We start from the raw sequence: 23,585 nt of genomic DNA on the forward strand, positions 1-23,585 counted from the left end.
GTGACCCACTAATGGCAAACCAAATAAACAAATAAATAACCCCTGCCAGTACATGGCACTCTGTACACTGACAGCTGTCAAGCTATATCTGACCACACACAAACCCAGAGATTTCTTGTGTAGTATCAAGCATAATTAGGCACTTAGTACAGTATCCATTGATAAAAACAGAGCGCTTCCTCTGCAGCAGAGAAGAACTGGGGAGCTTAGCTGAACAGCATGGGAGAACTTTATCCACAAAGTGATGATACATCCCCCAACATTGAGAAGGTACATAGCTACTTTATATGCCAAACTGAGGAAAATCACAGTCTACAAATGACAGAATTGCTGGAACTTATAATTTCTAGCAGGACAGGCTGGAGGGTCTAAAGGCAAGTCCAAACATAAAGAGGTTCTTCTAACCATGATCCCTGGATGTCTCCCCTAATCTGCAATTCTATAAATGAACAATGAAGATCACAGACATAAACGGGCAATGTAGTTCTCCTGGTACATCACACAACAAATGTGTTTGTTAAAAGAGAAAAGAGCAGGTTTACAAACTGAAAATTATGGTATCTTGAACTTCTTCACAGTACAGCTATTCTATTTATTTTTTTATTTGGGCTGCTCATTTATAAATCTCATTTTCTTTATTCCTTTAGAAAAGAAAAATCCTGGGGTCTGTTGACTTCTGAGAAATACAGACAAAGTCAATAAAGTAATGAAATGTTTGTATTGTCCAAGTGTTTCCTGTGAAATATTAGGTTCATTATTCATAAATAATAATAATAATATAGACTCCAGCACTGGGATATTAATCATGCTGCATCAAAGGCAGAAAGGAAAAATATTATTCCACTTTTGTCAGTCTGTTACCAAGAAATGACTACTCAAAGTCGAATTACTTCAATATTTGTTTCTTAGCTAAATAAGTTGAAATTTTAACCATTAGTCTTCTGAAATCCTTGGAGGAACATTCATTTATCTGCAGCTGAAATTAATATTGGATTACTTTATTGATTCATTGGCTAAAAGCACAGATTGGCCATGGAAACTCCTCTCTGCTTGCATTGACACATTGAACAGGAACAAAAAAAAAGTCATTTAAAAGCAGTTTAGCCTTGAGGAAATGGGCAGTCATTGTGAGGTCTGGCATTCTAGCAAAAAAAAAAATGTTCTGAGCGTATCCCACTTAAAAAAATCAAGATCTTTCTTTATATACAATAGTTTGATAGACATGATAAATAACTGACTATAATTACATTTCTTGAGGTACTGCTCAAAGACATCTTTGGCAAACTTATACCACAACATAAAAGGCCTTCACAGGACATAAGGATTAAAAAATATATATATCGACATACCCAAACAACCTCCCAAATACCTGAGTCAGACCTTCAGTTGTGGTAAATTATCATGAATGCAATGGTGGCACATTCCTAATCTGTGGCCACCAAGACTGTGGCCCCAGGGTTTATCTTTGTGCAACAGCTTGTGATATTTATACTGCAAAATGGCAGCATTAAAAGGGCAATTGGTGGGTACTTGTAGGTGATCAGGGTGATCTTACTATGGATGAGCTCAGTGTGAACTACTTCCCTGGCTCTACACCATGAGAGCTAACCTGTGTTTATACTCTTATCCCATGGGTAATGCAGGATAATTTGAAGTAAGTACTGCTCCATAGGAAAGGAGTAAATACCTCACGGTTATCACTGGGAAAGATTAAGTAAAATGATAGATATGGTGGTGTAGCTGCCGTATCCCTTATTCCTCCTTTATCTCCACAGCTTGTTTATGGCATATACACATTTATATGAACTATGGCAGGTATTTTTATCATACAGCTGAAGAAATGGCATAATACACCATCCCGCACCTTCTGGTCTTTTTTCAGGATGACAACACTTGTCCGAAGGGTTTGATCAGAACAGGCTGCTCTGTCACATCAACCAGCCTTAGCATGGAGGCACAAGGAAGCTGGGGGAGCCCCGGTAGGGATGTCCCCTAGGTGCCTGAGCCCTCCTACTATCCTGTAACATGCGGGAAGGCTTTGTCTTCCTGAAAGCATGCGTGCTGCCTCCTGATAGGAAATGACACCGTCTGTGACTCTGAGAGAAGTCAACCATGGTTTTGTTTTGTTTTTTTTTTTTTTTTGGGGGGGGGGGTAAAATCATGATGTTCAATGATTAGTTTTGTCTTTAACTGGGTAAGAGCACTCTTGAGCAAACGACCTGAGTTTTAATTGAGATTAACCAATCTACCAGTTCAGTTCTCTTCAGTATCTGCTTCTAAATCAGATCAATTACCAGTTAAAGGCTGAGGTTACAGAAATTATAATTTTTTTTTTTTTCCAGGAGTAGCTGTTCTGTCAAACAGGATTGCAGTGTGTTGTAGCACCACAACTTTAGATTATACCTTGGAGACCTTACATGGAACATCTGTGCAACTTTTCCACAGTCATTTAGTATACAACCTCGTCTAAAAAGCCATTATGCCTGGATGAGGGGAATTTGTTTGTTTGCTTGTTCAAGGAATTAGGGGCATTAGGACATTAATTAATACAAACTCTGCTGTTTTAATGTCAGACTTTTCACACACAAATATTCACAGAATCACAGAATCGCTGAGGTTGGAAGGGACCTCTGGAGATCATCTAGTCCAACCCCCCTGCTCAAGCAGGGTCACCTAGAGCACATTGCACAGGATTGCATCCAGGCGCGTTTTGAATATCTCCAGAGAAGGAGACTCCACCACCTCTCTGGGCAACCTGTTCCAGTGCTCTGTCACCCTCACAGTGAAAAAGTATTTCCTCATGTTCAGATGGAAGTGTCTGTGTTTCAGTTTGTGCCCGTTGCCTCGCGTCCTGTCGCTCGGCACCACTGAAAAGAGTCTGGTCCCATCCTCTCTGGTTTGAGATGTTTCTTCATACACAAGTTTCACCATTTGATCTGATATTTTGAATTAAGGATACACATAAGGACACTTGCTTTAGGAAAATCTAAGTCATTTTGCAAGATCTCAGTCTGGACCCTCTTGCTTAGGCAAAATTCCCATTGTCAGAGTTGTCTAAAGTAGAACAGTCAGCCTAGATGTTCACCTGTAATAAAGCTTATCCAGGTTAACAAATGAATAGGGAAGTAATAACTGCACTGTTGGATACACCCACATTTTCAGACAGGATCCTTATTTAATGTGAAGGAGTTATTTTTAGGAGCAGTAGCAGAAATTCCAGAGGTTGAGACAGGATATTATTTTAATGTTTAATTCCCACCAAATGTGGGAGTTTCAATTCACCAATCCATCTCCAGCAAGCATGATTCCAAATAAGGGAATCCTATTTGTTTATCTAGACTCCCTGATATTCATACTAATGGCTGTTTCAAGGTGTGTCTAATTCCATCCTCTGCCTCCTACATTTAAAATACATAAACATAGCCTGATGTTTATATCCTCTTCTGCAGGTAAGAGCTAGTATATTGTCAGTAGAACTCCTCATCTTCTAAACATAGCTTCTAAACTCAGTGTATTATTTATTGATTCATTTTTATGATGTGAAGGAATACTAAGGATCAAATAGACTTTTCAAAAACTTCTGGCAGACACACATTTAACATGTTACACTGTGTTGCCTAATAATAACAGGAAAAAAATTATGAAGCCATGGCTCATATGAAACAATATTATGGGTCACATCCATCCCACGGGTCATAGTTTTCCCATCCCTCATCTAAACAGTATAAAACGTGTTCAGTCTGATACATAGGTTGAACACATCATAATAATAAAAAACAGGGATCTATACTTTCAAAAGTGGATGGTGACATCTTATGTCCCTATTATTTTGGTGAACTGCTGAGATACTTCAAAGAAGTCCTGTTTTCAGAAGTCAGATTCCCACTAAAATGTCACAAATTATACCCTTGAATAAGAAACGCCTATTATCAACTGTAAGTTTAATATTTAGGGCTCCTAAAAAGCAAATTACTCATTATTAAATACAGCCTCTGCTTGCAGATCCTTTCAGAGACTCTCATCACCTAGGAAAAAACAGGTCTGAAGGCGAGTCTTGCACTGTATCTTGACGTCTTTGCAAAAGCTGACTGAAGTTTCTCACAGTAGAAAAGATATCTGGGAAAGACTGAAGCAGTGGAGATGCACAAAATATTTGGTAGGTGACTTGCCTCCCACAGAGCATGAAGACTGGCATCTCTGGCCAAATCTGTTCCCTTCATGCTATTCAGCAATGGCTCTTCCAGGGGCAGAGACTGAGCCAAGTGATCCACATTTCCTTACTCAGAATACCCCCAAATGTGCACAGAATGAATATATCTGAGATTTGAATCCTTTCTCCTCCTCCCATCATCTTTCAGGACAGAAAGTAAGTTAAACAGTAGGAACAAGTGCTAAGAAAACACCTTGCTTTTCCTATACTGATTATTTAAAGACTATTGCAAGATGTGGCCTTTTACAGTGGTCTCCAGGGCCACTCTGAACTGGAGAATTTGGGAATGCTTCTAAGTTCCAGGGCACAGGTATATGCTCAAGGTAGCCTCGTTCCTTACTGGAGTGACACCAGGATACCTACAAACCCTTCTCTGTGCTCTTTACCACAGAAAGTAAACCTAGGTTCCCAGTGAGCCTGGAAGCCACGGACTGCTTTGAGGTCCTTGAGCAAGACAGTCACTATATGAGGACTTAGGACCACCACCCTCAAGTCAGTGCAGATGTTGCTCAGTTTGGAAGCAGCCTCGGTCACTCAAAACTGTGCTGTGGATGGGCTGAGTACCCAAAGGTTTCCTCTATGCTATGATCATCAGAAGTCAAACATCAGCGAATCTGACACAGGATTTCTGTATGTCTTACCAAACAGAGTCCTGTTCTATGGTAACATAACATATCACTCACACACCTGTTGACAACAGACAGGACAAGATACTTCTAGATTGTTCTAAGTATTTCTCCAGAGCCATCTCAAAGACTAAAGCAATTGAGGTGCTCTACCTCTTTTAAGGATGTAGGCACTGTGAGATCCGCAGGGTCCCATTTTGTCTCCCTCAGCTAAACCTACAGCTGAGATGGTGATGACAGACGAAAAGAAGGAACTGGATGTTCTCTCTTGGGCAGCAAATTCATTATTTGTGATTCATGTTTTCATTCTGTGGCTTATATTGACATTCCAGCGGCCACAGGATGATCCTACTGCAGCAACAGACAAGCCTGCTCTTTCCATTCAAGCCACATTCAGAGAAAGAACCTGAGTTTGCCAGAATGATTCAAGTTTTTGTGCTTTTAAGACAAATATGATCCTTCAACCCTCCCCCAAACGTAAGGTAACTATGAAGGTACCAGCCCCCTTAGTGGTAGATGTTTCCAAGAGAATATAAAAAACATGCCCCAAGATTGAATTTCATTCCAAATAACTGAATGTGCTACATTAAGAGATCAGGTCTCCTCTTGTGCCAGCAGGCCTCATGTATGCTGCACAAAGGTGCATTGTTCAGATACTCCTCTGCTTAAGTGAAGGAGATCTCAGCAGGACTGTGCTATAAAAGGGACATCACACTTTTTTTGAACCTACTGCCCGCCCCACACATGAAGTAGTCTGATTCACTGACTTTCAGAGCATGCTCCATGGCCAACATGTTTACTTAGGAAAATGAAGAAAAACAAGGCATACCAGGAACTGATGTTCCTCAGTAAGGGTTTGCTGTGGAAAGTTCATAGATTAGGTGCTTTGTGTTACAGCAGCTGATGTGATTTTTATAGTCATGTTCAAGGCCCTTAGAAACATGTCTATACAATTTGTGAGCTGTTAAGGACAGCACCTGTCTCTCGGGAACAATATATATACAGTAATGCAACAGATCTCTGGCTCTGGTTACTTCCTGAGGGGTCTGCTTCAGTATATGAGATAACCACATTTTCCTCTCATGACTAAATGACCCTTATAAGGTTCATTTACACAGGTACAAGCAACATTGTAAAGGGTCATTTACATGGGTACAACGAACGTTCCTACTGACCAAAAGCAGATTAGACTATAGCGTTCCCTTGGTGTCCCTCACTGTGCCCCAAAGGCTCTGCACAAAAGCCAGCAGATAAAGACTAGTTCTAGGTAGGGCATTAGGTTCCCATTCACTTTGTACCAGTGTAAATGACTATACAGTATGAAAGGCAAGTCAAGTTCCACTCTTCTAAACAAACTCCTGAAAGGATCCCCATAGTTTTTTACTCTCCATTGGGATGAAAGTTTTTTGAGCTGGAATTAAAAACCAAGACCAAATTCTGTTCTTAGTTATTTCTTTAAATGTATAAACTGTGCCTTTATAATACTGATTTTTTAATTCTTAAAAAAAGATTTAAAGTGATTGCCTGGTTTTCAGGAGTGTTATAAGGAAAAAAGGTAAGGATCTGCAGAACAGTAAGATTTATTCAGAGAAAGTGTGTTTCACTTTAAAGGGACAAGAATAAACTGATTTTATATCAACAAACAAAAAGGTCAACCACCCCTAGAGAAAACAGGCGCACAAATACTTTACTCCCTTCATAAATAATGTATTTTATTGCATATGGCTATTAAGGAGAGCATCCATGATCAATACAGACTAAATACAATACACTACTCTAGTTCCATTTATTCTGGTCTCCAGCAGCATCACATTTATCCTTATATACAGCGCGTACATTGGAAGACACAGCAAGATAAGTTAAGTCTCTTGTCATATCACAATAGCAAGAAATATATTTAACATCTTGATATCCAGAAACAAAAGGACCCATAAAGAAAACACTGCTTAATAACTGGTTATATAGCAAAAAATATTTTAAATTTAAGGTAAGTCAGGCAAAATGTACAAAGACCCAATATACATTGTGAAGTTTTAGCAAACATAACATTTATACATTTTGGTTCCATTCTGTAAACTAAATTAAGAATGTAAGTATTGCATATGCCTTTGTGAAATATACAGGATAGAGAAGAATTGACTACATTGTCAAGTTTTTGTTTTGAAGTTGCTGTATGCATAATAGCTATTTGTTTTAGTGGCATGATTCCATAATTGGTACAGAGGGCTACTTCAAAACAGAAGTTAAAACATCATCTTCAGCAGGTACCACATTCAGTGCTACTGTGTGTGTGTGGCAACGGGGGGTAGGGAGGGGCAGACAAAAAACGTCATCAACTGTATTTGTTTTTCTAGTTCCAGAACTGAACAAGCAGCATTTTAGAATGTTTTAGAACCTTTTATAGTGCTATAAAAAAAAAAAAATCCCAAAGCCCAAATAGATAAATTAGATATTTATTGATTTTTAGATCTAAAATTGTACGGCCTATGCATTGCTGTGATTTAAAACCCCAGAAAATTACACTGAAAAATAAAGTGTGCCATGGGGTAGGGAAGGAATTAGTTTACATTCATCTTTGTCTTGTAATACAATCCTCAGTTCTAAAAATTCAGCATGTAAGCAGGAAGACTGCGTTGCCATTCATTATATTTGTAAGACATAAACTCTCGTCTTCCTCAAAGAAAAAAAAATCCCAAAAGATAATGCATTGTTAAGAGTGACATACAGGTTCCACCTAGCACAACAATTTTCAAAAAAAATCTCACATAACCCAGATAACCTAGCAATACTTACATGACTATCAAAGCAGGCACTGCGGAGGTACCCTTAAAATGTATATGAACTCTTCAACAAATTTACCAAAGGAGAAACTAGGAGACATGACATTCTGCTAGTCTGGTGCAACAGTTTTATATGACATTTGTGACAATAGCCGCCATATCAGCTGTATTTTCAGAATACAGGAAACGTGATATATGGGTAATCTTGAAAAGAACTCTGGATAAGTGACTGCAATGTTTCTTCTTTCCCCTGTAATAATGCCTGTAGCTGCAATGACGCTTTTCTGGTAGAAGGCAAGTATCAGGACTTTCTAGATGGCAAGATAATACTGTGTTAACATTAGCGCTTCAATCTGTCCAATACCCATTATCATCCCTGCATTCCTAGCGTGCCTGTGTGGATTTTTGGTTACAAGAAATGCAGCTAAGAACAGGGTTAGCTGACAAAAGTGAGCTTGTAAATAGGAGAAAAGGCTTTTGCAATCTGAAGTACCTACATAAACACCTACATAGAGAGGATAAAACAAGTGTGTCAAAGGTAAAGAGAGATACCCCCAATACAGTTTGATGTTTTTAACTTATGTTGCTTAAGTTACACATTTTAACTATTCTGAATCCTTCGTCCAAGTCTGATGCACGGAGTTTTATCTTATTTTAGACTTTTTAGTGCCCACGTTAGGCTTTGTCTGATAAGTAAACACTGCAGCCAGGGATTCAGAACCACCCAGCAGCTGTACGCGTTAGAAGTTCAGTAAGGCTGATGACTGTTCTTGAGAGATACTCAGCACAGAGATACAGGAGGTCCTGTTGCACACCGACACTGCAAATCCGGCTTTACTTTGAACTGAGGTAGTACTGTGATAGGCTTGAAATTATGCCAGTAAATACCAGATTTTGCTGCTTTAGCAGGTGTTACAGAATCTCCTAACATGCCGAAGAATAAATACAGTTTGTCTTTGCAGAAAAAGGAAATGAAGGCATTGGCCAGTAGTTAAAGAGGCCGGCAGAAAAGTTCCAACTAGCTAAAGAACATCTTGAACTTCTGTCAAAACAGCAGCAAAATGGTACTGTAGATGCCAATGACAGGTAATGAGTTAGGCAGGTTGCTTTCCCTTCCTTGCAGATTTGTTGTACAGTTTAGTCCACAACACTTTGAAAGTTAACTGTCCGGACCAACGATAACAACAACAAAAAGTAAACCTTAAGCAGCTTCAGTTTAAAAAAAAAAAAAAAAAATGCTGAGCAGCTTCTTTGAATGTTGTACTCTGTTGTTTGAGGTCATGGTGATAAAACTAACTCCTTCACTCTGAAAAGAAAAATGAAAGAAAGTCAATAAAAGCTGCAACAAAAATCTTACTGATGACTTAAACAATACAAAAATACCATAAAGAGTTTATTCAGACAGGTTTTCATGAAAAAGCTATGGAATAACTGCTTTTATATTTGCATACATCATAAGCTTTACAAAGGGAATAAAGGGAGTTCTTCCCAATCAAATAGTACTTCATTTCTAAAGAGCTTTCTGGCTGCTGTCCTTCAAACTAGCAAGACAGGGGAGATAGAATTAGTTAAGAAACCTAACCCCCCCACCCCAAGTTCAAGTTGTGTCCCTCATTGGTTTGTATCAATAGCACAGAATAAGACATCGCAGAAAGCAGGTACCAACTCAACTGTTTTTTTGCCTATGTGTTATCAAACACTGTCCATCTCCAGACATTACAAACAAGAGTTTCTTCAAATTGTTTTGTATTGAGGAAAAGATTCCTCTAAAAAAAATGCAAGCAGGGTGTATACGGGTGTAACCTTCTAATTTAGCTATCTGATTTACTAAATAACTATTATTCCATAAAGTAAAAAAGCAGGTATGTGAGCAAACAGAAGGAATCCGCTCCAGATTATGGTCTATAAAGCTGCTTTAAAGAGTCAAGGTAAATTATACAGTTGATTATAAAGCAACCTATTCTATTTTAAAGAACTCAGCTGACCTGCTTTGTATTTTTTCACTGCAAAGAATTAATGGAAAATGTGTGCCACTGCCATAATGCGACATGGTCATATTGATTAACTCACAACATTAAGATGGTTTGTTAACATGGTCATTAAAAATCAGATTTCCTTAGCACTTTGCTCATCATATAGATTTTTCCAGTTTGCTATAATATTTAAAAAGCAGAAATGCATAAACAATAGTGATCAAAACACTCAGGGGGCTGTAAATTTTAAATGAAAAAAAACACTGACACCTCATTTTGAAAGATGCCAACAAAGTGGCATATCCTGATACAATCTCGGGCTGCAGCATTACATTCATGTCAAGCGCTATTAACGGTGTCTCATTCATTTAATAGTTCATAGCAATTTTTTGATGTTTCTTTTTGACCCCAAGCTTACAAGTTAGGTGAAAACTCTAGTTTGAAAATGGATTACAAAAGTTTTCCTAAAAATTGAAGTTATTTGGAACACTTTAGGAAGTAGCATTTTTATTCTGAACGGTCTGTAAAGGACATAACCCATTAATTTTGGCTAGTGCTTTGTCATGGTATAGATATAAGGTTAAGAATGCACAAGTCAGTATTCATGTATATTTTTAATTATTTTGGGACCATAAAGGCCAAACATGAAATTATATATGAAACCTAGATGTCAAAGGAAGTACGGTATTTATATCGGCAAGTTTTAATCCATATAAGCTTCTGACAAACCAATACAAAGGATTTTCTTCAAAACTATACAAAATCAAAGGCTGACATATCTTGGCATGAATGTGAAAATTACTAAATTGCTATCGAATCTTTCAGAGCTAAGGTTTACTTAATGAATATGTCCTGTCAAAGTCAATCGGAGCTGCTATATGATCAGTTTATTGAGATGTTACTTAGGATTTGGTTTCATGATACAGCTTGAGATGAATTAACAGTTTGCCAAGACCAAAAGGAAAATATCTCATTGCCCCCACTCACCTTCCTCCCTCTTTCCTGTTCCTTGCCATTTACTTGGTGCCACTTTTCAGATCAGACAGTAAGTCAATTCTACCCATTCAAACTTCAGAAAAATTGCTTTTGTTGTTTTATTTTTCAAATTAAGAACTTGTTTGGCTTATGATGCAACCAAGGGAGTCCCCAAACTGGCAGTAGGACAGAAGGGGAAGATGCATACAGGAGGAAGAAGGAACTGAGGGAGTAGTAGGAAAGCCAAGATAGGAAGAGGAGGACTTGGAAAGGATGGAGGGTCAGCGAGATTTCTCTTTTTTGCTGGTGGTAAGCTGTAAATCCAGCTGGTGAGGATGCTGATGATCCCATAACACAAAACTACACCTCCAAAGTGTTTTGTAAACTTCAAATCTGGAGTTTGGAATCAAATGAAAATTATTGCCTTGGCAGAGAGCCTCATCCAGCAAGGTTTTGTGGGAAAACAAGTGGCAATGCGGACGGCTCTCAAAAGGGAGCAGAGATCCCTCTTTTGGGGGAGAAGTGCCTAACAAGCCACATTGTTCCAACTTCTGTTCAGGGAAGCAGGATGTGTGTGCTTTATGTAGGCAAACAAGTGAGTGACTGAGGATACATCGTGATTCTGCATTATTGCTTTTCTATTCCAAATGGAAGCCAACCCTCCAACTGAATTTAGGTTACCACTCCATCAAAGCGACCACACGATGGTGAAAGCCAAATAAGTTAAAAAATAAATAATAAATACAAAATTCATGTGCTCAGATGGAGAAATCAGAGGGAAAGATTTTGTACATGCAAAGAACACAAACATATACTTTCAAGAAGCTTGTCAGGCAAGGATGGTTATTAGCGAGGATTATTAGCACTTGAGTAATTTTGCTGTTGCCCTGACTGCACAACAGGTACTTTCCAGCCAGAAATATACTGGAGAAGGTGAAGCAGTCCATGCTTCAAAGCACTTCCAAACCTAGATCTCACAGTTTTGTAGGTGTATGATAGGGACTGTGGACTTAAGCCTAAGAGCCTAGGACAGACCTATGATGAACTCAAAGAGTCTACAACACTGACCTATAGTCTTAAACTAGGCCAAAAGTAATCTTCAATTGTGAAACAATTTTATCTGACTTCAGTGAGGCTTGAATCCAATCTTGAATAAACTTTAAATCAAGAAAGGAAAAATAACTGCTGCTACCATGTAAAACAGATAATACCAGTGTCAGCTTCACAGGAAGCCTACTTTTAAGAAACAAATTGCAAATTTTATGCTAAAGTTAAAATAAGAAGAAAATTTATGTCAATATCACTGCTAATTTTTACTTCAGCCCCTAATATCTTTGATATTAACGGCTATTAATAATCTAATATCATTAACCTCTATCTCATGTCAACATTGCACTTAAATATCTGATCTATGACAACAACCCAAACAAGGATATATTGTTTTTATGCAGGGACTAAACAAAATTCATATGGGACATGAATATGCTTTTTGATAGCATCATCCCCCAAAGGCACACACAGATCACACACAAAATATAACACTGTTTCAATGCAGAAGTTTCCTCTAAATGTTTTGGGATATTATTAAGAAAACATCCATCATTAGTGCTGAGTTTCCAAAACAACTTAAAGTCATCTGATCCCACTAGTGCGTCTTGTGAAATAGGTCAGATAATAAACACATAAGAATTGCTAGAAAGCTACTAAATACTCAAGGACTTGTTAAATATACTGTGAAGAGAACACAATAGTTAGTCAATTAAAGAAGATCCAGTCTACTTACTAATTTTCAAAGTCAGTAAGCAATGAATAAGAATCTTCTTAATTCCTAAAAATAATTCTCACCTGCTTACAAGCATACAAACAGAAACAGCTATTCATGTGGCTCATGACAAAACATGTTGCTGGCTATTCATAACCAGTAAATTTATTCAACTGGCAGCGCAATCGTTAGAGCGGATAAAGCGTTGGACTTGGAACACCCTGCTCTGCTCCTGGCTTGCATTGTGACTTTAGGCAAATCACTTCACGGCTTTGTCCCTTTGTTTCCCCTCCCCACGTCGCCTTGCCAAATCGATTAAGGCTCTGATCCTGCTAACTAACTTTTCCCGGAAGAGCAATCCTATTGATATAACTGAATCTGAAGGTTAAGAACGTCTAAGTTTGTAGGCTTCGGGCCAGGCCATTAGACGCTATAGCCCAAGCAACCGAATCCCGTCCACAGGGAAATGTCTTTGGCCCCCGGCACCTGGAGGCAAAGTGTGGCTCCAGGCGAGGCAGCTGGCCAGCCAGAAAAAGCAAGTGTCCCCAGCTGGCCGGCCGGCCACGCAGCTGCACGGCTCTGACTGCCCACTGGTTCACGTGAGTTAGGCATGTGTACCTGCCTGGCTATGCAACGGGAGATAGGTTTACAAGCATATGTACGGATTATACTGTTGCACCTTAGCAACGCTTCCCCTGTGCCAAGAACAGGCAGCATCAGACAACAAGTGGAGGAGGGAGGCAGGCGGCATCACGATGCATGTGGGGAGGGAGGAAAGGCAACGCGCGTCCTGGTGGTGATAACCTGGTGCCTACGTGGTACCTACAGCAGTGGGAGATGGTCTGAACTGCAGTCGCCAAGAGCTTCTTTATTCACACGCACACGTGCACATTGCAAAGTCACTGTCTCTAATTGGAGACAGAGATGCAGGGAAAAGACACATGACCCAACTTCCCAGTAAGATCCCAGCCCTCCTGCTCCCCAGCATATACAACAGCAGCCGAATCCGGACTTAGCTCTGACCATCACTAAGCAATTTACTGAATAATATACTTAGAATTAAGCACACAGGTAGTCCTACTAAGGATAACAGAACAACTCATGTGTTTAGCTATGGGTCTTCACAAGTAATTCCAGGGAATGTGAATTCCATTCAGTAAGATTACTTGTACCAAATTAAGCAGCATTTGGCCATCATCACAGGTAAAACATTTGCCCTAGCAACACTTCACAGCAAAATATAAAGTAGTATGCTGTAACAGTTTAAAAAGTCCATGAATAATATCAATCCAAAACAAAATGCCTCCAGGTTTGATGGGACAAACAAGTTAAACCATGAAATTAAGAAGACATGTTTTTGTTGTTTGTTTTTTTTCAAAACAAGTCATGGTTACTCAGAATTTGAGACATGCTGCCACCAACTAACTATACTCTTTTGGTTTGTTATTCCACTAGGAGACAGTACAGAATGTTATTTGGAAGTTCTTGTTGTTGTTTTATGAATTTAGAAGTGGGTACCAGGTCAATATAGGTTCTTCACGACCAATAATAAAAATTACTGAATTTCTTCAAAGAAGCAAAGCGGGGGTGTTGTGGACACAGTCACCTACATTAAGATGAGCTTTACAGTACTTTTAACTCTTGGATTAAATAGTTAAAATCGTAAGACGCATTGAATTGCATTAATATAAAGAAGGAGAAAGATATTATCTTCTAAAGTGGGAAACAAACCACCAGAACATCTGAAAAAGATGCTGCGTGTCAGCACTTGCAAGTACATTATTTTTCTTCCCCCAGCACACACATGGGAGAATAAAATGTTCATCTGGTGGCATGGACAAATTCCCACAATTCATAACGAGTATCAAGTTTCATCCAAAGATACTAAAATCAAGGACAGTTGTATTTAATGCCATATATTTACACGCATACCATAATTATTTTCACTGTCATCTTGCACTATAGTATAAGCAACTGAGTCTACAATAGACGTACGCACGACAATGAGGGCTACGCTTAGTTTATTTCAGAATTTGATATAATTTGCATTTCAATATCATTTTGTCAAGGTTCTCATAGATTTTGTAGTATGAATAACTAAACATTAAAATGTAATTATGTGGAAAATAAAGGATTAAACTTACAAATGCCATTATAATGAATTTATTGCTAAAGTGCTGGTCCAGAAATGCATTTCCCATATCAATTATAACAAAAATAGGCACTTTAAATTTGAAATTAAGAAACTAGACGTGCTTATTTTTTCCAGGATTAATTTAACACATTTGCTATTACACCTCTTAATTTCAGAGCTACAGCCATTGTATACCATTAAACAAGTTCGTATAGATGTGACTTAATCCCGTGATTAGGAATAAAATAAATTAAGCAAAAAAACCCAACATAGCACTATTTGAAATTTGTTCAATTACCCTCTCCCTTGCAACCAGAGTATACTACTGTTCAAAAATGTTAAATGAAATTAAACAAAGTCAAGCTGCTTTCTCTGAGCAAACAAAACATTAGAAAAAAAAATTTAGTCCTTTTGGCCTTCCACTGGGAGTTTACAAGAGGGATAGAACACAAAGAAGTAGATGTGTAAAGTATATAGGAAATATGCCACTGAAAAGATTAGCCTGTGGCAGCCAGCCAAAGAGCCACTCTACAGTTCACTTGTACAGGATTTGGCCATCATGGAAAAAGAAGTCACACCCTGGGTTGGTGGCCACTACCGTGCAACCGTAACTGCCTCCCACCTTACAAGCCGTCATTCTATTTCTTTATCAATGAAGACGCAAAACCAGAATATTGGAAACATGGTCTCAGTTAGACTGTTGGCTTGATTTTTACAGATTCTTCTGGCAGTGAGAGGGTAGGAGTCTTCCCAAGAACAGACTAATGGCAATAAGCAAACTTTAGTAACGCCACTTTGCATACAAAGTGAGGCTGGGAGTTTCCTAAGAGAGACCGAATTTTTGCAAAACAACACACTCGCCTTGCAAGCGATGAAGGGCGAGGGAGGAAAGGATTTGTGACTAATACATTGTACAACTTACCAACCCCATCCTCGCAGAAACAACCAAAACAACCGAATTGGCATGTCTGCCCCTGCAGCACACGTAGGTTAGGCGATATTCATCTCAACTAACTTCAGACATCCACAACATCTTCTACACCTCTGACCTAGTCACCCCATGAGGAGCTGGGATGACTAGCTTTTTACAGGCAATGGAAAGAAACAGGCAATCCTAAGCAACAATTCATGTGCCCTATTTTATATACCTACATTAGGATTAAATGAGTAAGAGTTATGAAAGATCATGGAGTCTGTGAGGTGTATGACCTAGCATTCATCTTAAGAGCAGAGAACATATCCTTTTAAACACATGCTTACATACCATTTGTCCCTCTTCTGCTACATATTGCTAGTCATTAAGAGGGGCAACAAGGTCTGACAAGAAAGAAGAGCTCATGTAGGTGGAGCTTGATAGTCTCACACACTGCCTACTGAAATGCCATCAATGTTGGTGGACCTATTTCAGGTAGGTGGCAGGGAAAAAAAAGAAAAAGCAGAATCAGACTTCAGGTTAGATCCACAAGTGAGAAGGTGACTGCAATTTTAGACAGCAGCATCCAACACCAATGTCTGATAGCTGCTTCTAAGCCATTGGGTTATGTCCATCCACATGCCTAAACACACAATGTTAGAGTGCTCTCAAAGAGCTGAAAGCATGCTTTTTCTCCCTCTCATCTGGGGGGGGGGGGAAGCAATGTTTTCCAGTGAATAAATTGAAGTATTACTCATATTAAATATTTAAATATTCATGGAAACAGGGATAAAGACTCATGTAAGTTGTGGGAAGCCATGTTCACTCTGCCTTTCCACTACAATAGGTTATCTAATTATTCCATAAAATTGCTTCAGTAAGGAAGAATGAGAGCACTCTGCCAAAGAATATACGGCCAAAACATGTTGGGGTGGGAAGGGGGGGAAAGAGGATTTAGATCTTTTCAGGCAGAAAGGTAATGGATGCAGGTCAGTACTGGGTGAGTAGTCTAGCCACTGACATATTGCGGTTAGGGGAACAAAAACACTTCTTCCAGGCGCTCTTTGATCCCTGCCTCCACCACTGACAAAAAGGCTTAGGCACCTAATACCAAAAGAGGTTTCAGGTTTACAAAGTCTGTATGGAGACTGGAGAATCCCTCCATCCTAAAGGAAGACATTTATTTTCAGAGTGGCATGTTTTAAAACACAAGGCTCTCCTCAGCTTTCACAACCAACTACCCGCCAGTTTTGTAAACCGACTTTTGGACTTCTTGCCATTTAAACTGAAATACCCCTTGCATTATACGTCTCATTTATGCTTCTAACCTGGCATCTAAACTCACTGGGTGGTCACACACTAAATGTTAGGCTGACTGCTATAGCTCTTAGGTTTTCATTGTAGGATACGTGTCCAGAGAGATGCTTCTTGAAGAAGCCTCCTTGAGCCATGATGTCCTTGCTGAAGCAGACAAACGCTGAAGATTCCTTGTTCTGGCGCAGAAGAAAAATACGGGGAGTGAAGGAAGGAAAAGAGAAAGAGAAAGCAGGAAAGGCTAAGAGGAACAATCTGGCATGGATGGTAGGTAGGTATGATATAAACGAACACCAAGCAACCCAGCCTCAGAGATGCAAAAAAGAAACAATTTCTTGGGCAATCTTTTTCCTAATGCTTTCTCTTGTTGTCATATCCTCACTTACAACTCTGAGCATCCGGTGGTGGAATAGAAAAAGATTTTAATAAATGATTTTCTATTTTGTATCAAAGCTTTTCTAGAAATCTTTCCTGTTATCACCTTTGTGAATCAGTTAATCACAGAGGAGTGAGAGATGAAGCTGGGCAAGAAGTCACAGGTTTCATGTTCCAGGAAGAAGAGACCAAAAAACCCTCCTAAAAAACATGAAGTGAAATAAACAATATAACACAAAAGCACCCATACTGAAGCAGACTAAAGACTCCTCTAGCCCAGTTTCCTGTGTCCAACAGTGGTTAAAAGCAGAAACCTAAGTATGAGTATAAGAACAAGACAATACAGAGATACTTCCCAAATACTCATCCAGCCTCCAATAACATATAGATCAAGGACCCACTCTGTCTAGCCTCCCCTCCCGGAAACCTTTAGTATCCTGGAGCTTCAAACCTTAACTTCATGCTGTGAGAAGAATAATCTCCTTTTGTTTGTTCTGAACCTTCCACATGTTAGCTTAATGTCCCCAATAAAGCCGAAGTCTTAGTCTCCTGTAGTTAAAAGTCACTGTGCCAAATATCATTGCACAACGTCCTTCATTTATTCTACGTATTGAGACACTCAGCAACAGGAACTGCAGCTCTCCCATACAGGTGCTTCCTATCTACAATCTGAGAGCACAGCACAAACACTGAAGATCATAGCTCCCAAACATTTCTATACAATCCTGCAAAATTGGGAAGAAAAGCTCTGTACAACTGGCCAACATTTTCTGCAGAATCCTTGAGAGAAGCAATTATGCTGTATGTTACCTGAAAAGGTTTCTAGTGCTTTGATGGGAAGTCTATTACACAGTATAATGGATGGTGGTAAAGGGACAAAAAGGAAATTCCCTATGAGAAGAGAAAAAAGTATCTACAGATGTCCAGTGTTTCTCACCATAGCTCACTATTTTATTTATTTTGCCCATTGACTTAAAACATGGTCTTACAAGACTGAAAAAACAGGTGAAAATGAGATATTTTCTTTTTCCATAGTTTCCTAAGGGTTCTCAGTATTTGATATATAGATGGAATCTACAATTTATTATGATTTTAACCAGGCCTTTCCCAATATATTTACACAAATAAGATATTCTTTCTCTTTTTTTCCTGAGGTTTGTTCTGTCCAACTGTTTAAAGCCTTCCATTCATGAGACCAAGTTAGAATCCTTTTCTCACACACAGAAAGAAGAATGAGCTGATGTGTTTTGGAGCTTAGAAAAAAAGTAAGAGCAGTTTGTTTTCTTAATTTCAAATCCTTTGAAGTATCATTACTGAGAATCTTTAAATATTTCACTTCAGCGATTAATCTCATTGTATGTAATATTATTCCTGTTCTTTTAAAAATATGTCCATACTAGTCCACTTGCTAATACAGTAGCACAAATCAGGTTAAGCCCTTAATCTTTTGCCTTTATTAACTCCATCTATAAACTTTGTATCAAAAAAACTAAAATATTTCCATTAATAAAGCTAGAGTCTCCTTATTTTAAGGGATTTTTAATTCTATATATTTTGTATTTCTTTTTTCGTTGTGCTTAGAAATCTCTATTAATGGAGCCTACAGTTCCAGACACTGTGCACACACATAAGCACAATATATTTCTCTCCTAATCACCATAAATTAATTTAACTGAAGCAAATTGTGATTATGAGTTATCAAATGTATTGTGCCTGTTAGTAATTAAATACTTGTAGTAGCAACACATTAAAAAAAAAGAACTAAAAATAAAACACTCCCAAAAAGTGCTTGGGGAGGAGAATATTATGAAAAGACTAAACTTGTGAGAAAAAGCTATATAATAAAATCTTGCAAAAACGTATTCTTACTCATTGCCAGACCACTTCCAACTCTTTCATGACAGGGCAGAAATAAAGACAAAAACAAAACAAAACTTTACCAGTTCATCATGCATAAGGAGCACAGCTCCACATCTATAGTTCAAGTCATGACCAGCAGATTTTCCTCCAAGTAGAAAAAGTTACAGAGGGTTATTGGCTTGTGAAACGCTTGTGAAACCTAACATCCAGCAACCACCCAGTTCAGCATGCTGTCAGGGATGTGCATCTCAACACAAAGATGAGAACCTGTTTAATTTGTGAATATTTCTTTAAGATTTTAAAATACTTCTGCAGGAAAATTATTTCTGACCTTTTGAACTATAAACTTAGTTTATAGCTAGCTGGTCAAATATATTTTTAGCTCTCTCTCTGCTCATTAGAGTATTACAGTTGCTATTTTACAAATATTTATGCATTTTACTGTATCCAGCTACATTCTTTACAACTGTGGAACCTGTTAAATATAATCTATATAATCCAAAATGAAAATTTAAAAATCCAGCCTTAGAAATAGTTTTACATAGAGAGAAACCAGCCATAACTGAAGACACTCAAAGAGACTATGGCTGTATCCAAAATGAGGCGGGGGGCTCCACCAACAGCTCTCCAGCCCCAATCTGTAAGACCAGGAGCAACAGCCAGGGAACCCTCTGGGGCTGGGTTTTTCCCCCCCAACCCACCACAAGGAGTATCAGGAGACAGGATGGGGCTTGGGAAATGATGCACACCTGGGCCCTTTTTCAACATGAAGCCAGCAGGTGACGGGAGTACACATCATGAACTCAGGAGCTAGAAAATGCTCCTGGTCCCGCAGCTCAGACATGGGATTTGGGAGACGGATCCTGCCCTGAACCAAAAGAATTCAGTTTAAGCAAGTACTTTATAATACCTCCCCAGAGAACAATCAAAACGTCTTACCCTCTTCTCAGGTATGCACTGGGGTTATGGTCATCTTTCAAGATAACGTTTATGAAAGTACTCAAGCCAGCTACTTCAAGATGAGGGAACAAGCTCTTGTTAGCTTCATTAGGACGTACACTTGCTGGCAGCTAAACATGGCACTGCGGTTATTGTCTTAAAGGCAGATTCACAAACTCAGTGATGTGTCTAATCCCTGTTGAAGTCAACACTTTTGTCAATTTGAGCCTTAATACCTATCACTCCTTAGCAAGCCACAAAGTCGCCTTGAAAATAGCCATTCTCTTGCTAACATTATCCCCCAGCAGATTTTTCATACTATTCTTTCAATAAACAACCAAAAACCCCTCGTTATCAAAGTAAAAGGATGACTCAAAGAATATATTTTTAAATTTCTTGTTTGCAAATTAGGCCGTATTCTTCCTTCCATTAATTGCATTTATGAGATATACTAAAAATGTTATTTTTATGTTGTATTTTTTAAAAACAGACTTTGTTTAAAGGGCACCTGTAACTTCCTTCATAATGTGCTCTGAATTTAATCTCTAGATGAAGTAGCACTTTTTTCTGAAGCTGATATGGACTGTATTGCCTACAGAAGCTAGTGTTTTGTTAAGATATGAAAGGAGAGGAGGTATTTTTGGCACATTGGCATCATAAATATCTATCCACATATCACACCTGGAGGCTAATTGATAGTCCATTTGAAAACAGGGGAAAAAGCTCAGTAAACTGTTTAGAAAAGTAATTCTGGTGTTTAAAATTTATCTCCTGAGAACACTAGTTTAAGAACTGGAAGTTGGTCATAAACTAATTTGTGAAGGTGGAAAGCATGAAGAATAATAATCTCTGTCTTACTCACATTTTACTTCTTTCTCAAGAAAGAAACACAAGTTGTACCAAATGAACAAGATTGCTCCTAGCTCCACTGCATGCATCTTGAATCCTCCTTATCTAACAGCTACCTGGAGACAAAGTGAAACAAGCCTATATTCATCAGTTCTGCTAGACCAAATAGATGCCAAAGCTTCACTTTTAAGAAAGGTAGCTAAGAAATGTGAAAATGCCACGTTACCTACCCTAAGGCACAAGTAAGAATACTGAGACATGCGATGAATCTCAGCTTGAAAAACAAAAAAATATGCGTTGTTGTCTAACTGTGAGACCTTAAGTACAAAATATGTGAGCTTCCCTAAGTAAAAAAAGCTTGTTTGCTTATTGTTTGAATATGAAAAATACTATGCTCTCAAAGCACAGTGTTCATTCATAGCATTTTCTCAAAATTTCAAAGACACTTTTTAGAATGACGAAAAAATTAATATCATTTATGTCCAATATTGCTAACTCCAGAGCACGTTATAGACTTTATTCTGTAATTACCAGAGCTCTCACTAAATATCTACATAAACAAAGCTGTACTCTACTGTTTCAGGTGTTCTGTTTTCTCCTCATCTCACGGTGTTCTTCACACATGCATTTTTGTTTTGTTTTGTTTTATGGCTGGTCTGATTTGCTGGAGTGTAAATATGTTTATAAGCAACCAACGAGGCTTACTTTTCTTAAAAAGGTTCACCAGTACCTTGTATTTTGAAAAACACATTCTACTTATAGCAATACATCTGACCACATGTCTATACAACTGAGGCTACCATCTTTTACCATTGTATTATATTGCCAGGGCTGTTTCTATAGACCAAACAGATTAAAAAACATCTTTGTTACTTTGACAAAGTTTGGCTCTAGTCCCACCAATGCTCGGCAGAGAACTCCCCTAGACTTCAGCGAGAGTTTCCAGTATACAAAGACTTGCATGTATTTTTTTTCCCATTGTCAGCCTCCCAGCATTTTAAAGATGTATAGGACATCACAAGTAGGTGTTGTGAACATTTCAGGAAGTCACAATAAAGAACTAGAGCTTCCTGTGGGATAGTGTGCAGTAGATGAGGCTTTTTAAAAGTTAGGATGCTGTTTTAGAAACACTGTTTGCAAAGAACAGAAAAGGAAAGAAAAGGCACAGACAATGCACATAAAATATTTTGCAAAATACGAATGTTTCCCCAGAGGTGCCTATGCCTTTAAGATATGTTTGTTTCAAAGTTGTAAGGACACGATATCCTTGCATATTTCATGTATTGTGACTGACCAGGAAACATATTGAAGTGTGTTCAGTCAACAGTGCAGCAGCTGCATAGCTAGAGAAAACACAAATCCCTTTTAATTTCACATTTACTGAACAAGTACAATACATCATAAACTAACCAGAGAGAGTACAGCCTAGGTCAGGCAGAAATACTTAGCTATATCCAGCTGATACACATACACAGCAAACAGAAGTCTCATTTCAAGTCCTCTTGCTTAAAATAGACTAAACACATTAAGACTCATCTCACCAAACCTTAGCCGTCCAGAAGCTAGCTGTTCCATTTATGCTAAAAGTATAGGCTCCCTCTATAGTCAGAGAAGAGAAGGTGGTATATATCAGTCACAAAGACTGAGGCGGACCTGCCTCTTCAGTATTGGAAAGATTGGTGCCTTTAAAGTGACTACACATGGAAGCTAGACCTCATTTTAAGAGGACTGTTTTGGTAGGTATCTAATGAGGAGCAAACAAGGTGTCTACAGGGTGGGCCAAACCTATTAATTCTATATATAGTGTAACAACTCTGGCTAGACAAGAAAACCCTCATATATATGGAAATCTCAAATACGAATACCTACCCTTAATATGCACTGGAGATACGCTTACTGGAATCAGCAACACTGAAGGAATTAAGCAGCTTCACTCAATTTTCTAATAAGCTGTTACTCTACTTGCAGAATGCATATATTAATACCCCCCTAAGATTTTGAAGACGTGGTCATTGATAAACTGGCCTCAAAAGAAGGTATTTCCATCCATTAATTATACTCCTGTGTCCATCAGACACAGCCCAGCCCAGCTGAATTCCACAAGGCCTGTAAGGAAAAACAGGGCTGAATTGTCTCCTCTCGAATATTCTCCCTTGGTTTGCAAATAACCCTAAACAGTCTATGCTAAACAATCATGCTGAAACTTCTCAGCAGCAGTCACAAGATGCCTGTTTACAAGGAGGAAAACAAACAAACAAACAAACCTGAGGCACTAATAAAAGGCACAACAACTGTAAACATGTTTTCCAGTTTGATGCCTCAGCCTCACCCACAGCCATCAAAAGTCTCTAAGCAAAAAAAAATCCACATTCAACCTACATTTGAGATAAAAGAGACCACAGAAATACTTTTGTATGCAGCAGGTATAAAACTTGGACAAAATCACTTAAGTGAGAAAACATTTCCATAAAACACATAATATAAACCCAACACGGACAGGCTATAAACAACAGGTTCCTCCATATCAGACGTTTCCAAATTACAGTCCACAGATCACTTCAGAGCTGGCGGTTTATACTGTATTAGAGGTCCTTATTTCCAGTAGTTAATTTAAATTAAAAAAGGGGGGGGGAAAATAATTCAAGTAATTATTATGATTCCAGAAGAATATGATATGGTCACAAATGGTCCAAAAAGAGATCTAAGAAGAGAAATGGCCCCAAACCTCCCTAGTGATACCTGACCCCGCTATGAAAAATCTTGGAAACTCTGTCACCGTGAGATTAAGGAGAAGTTTTAAGAAAGGTGCTGCCATACCCATCAATATAAATATACACGTTAGGGAAGAAAAGCTCTAGTAGCACATGACCCAATG

The 23,585-nt window shown here is 38.5% G+C and overlaps 1 protein-coding gene across 1 annotated transcript in view; it reads right to left on the reverse strand.

Moving 5' to 3' along the window:
- Positions 1-6,533: 6,533 nt before the first annotated feature.
- The window catches only part of IRS2 (insulin receptor substrate 2), a 32,622-nt gene continuing 15,570 nt past the window's right edge, over positions 6,534-23,585 (reverse strand). The window contains exon 2 of the mRNA XM_026088120.1: positions 6,534-8,922. Coding sequence (XP_025943905.1) covers positions 8,918-8,922 — 5 coding nt within the window. The 3' untranslated portion in view covers positions 6,534-8,917. The remainder of the gene's footprint in view (positions 8,923-23,585) is intronic.

The sequence above is a fragment of the Apteryx rowi genome, unplaced genomic scaffold, assembly GCF_003343035.1.
Source record: "Apteryx rowi isolate R43461 unplaced genomic scaffold, aptRow1 scaffold_752, whole genome shotgun sequence".
Lineage (NCBI taxonomy): Eukaryota > Metazoa > Chordata > Aves > Apterygiformes > Apterygidae > Apteryx > Apteryx rowi.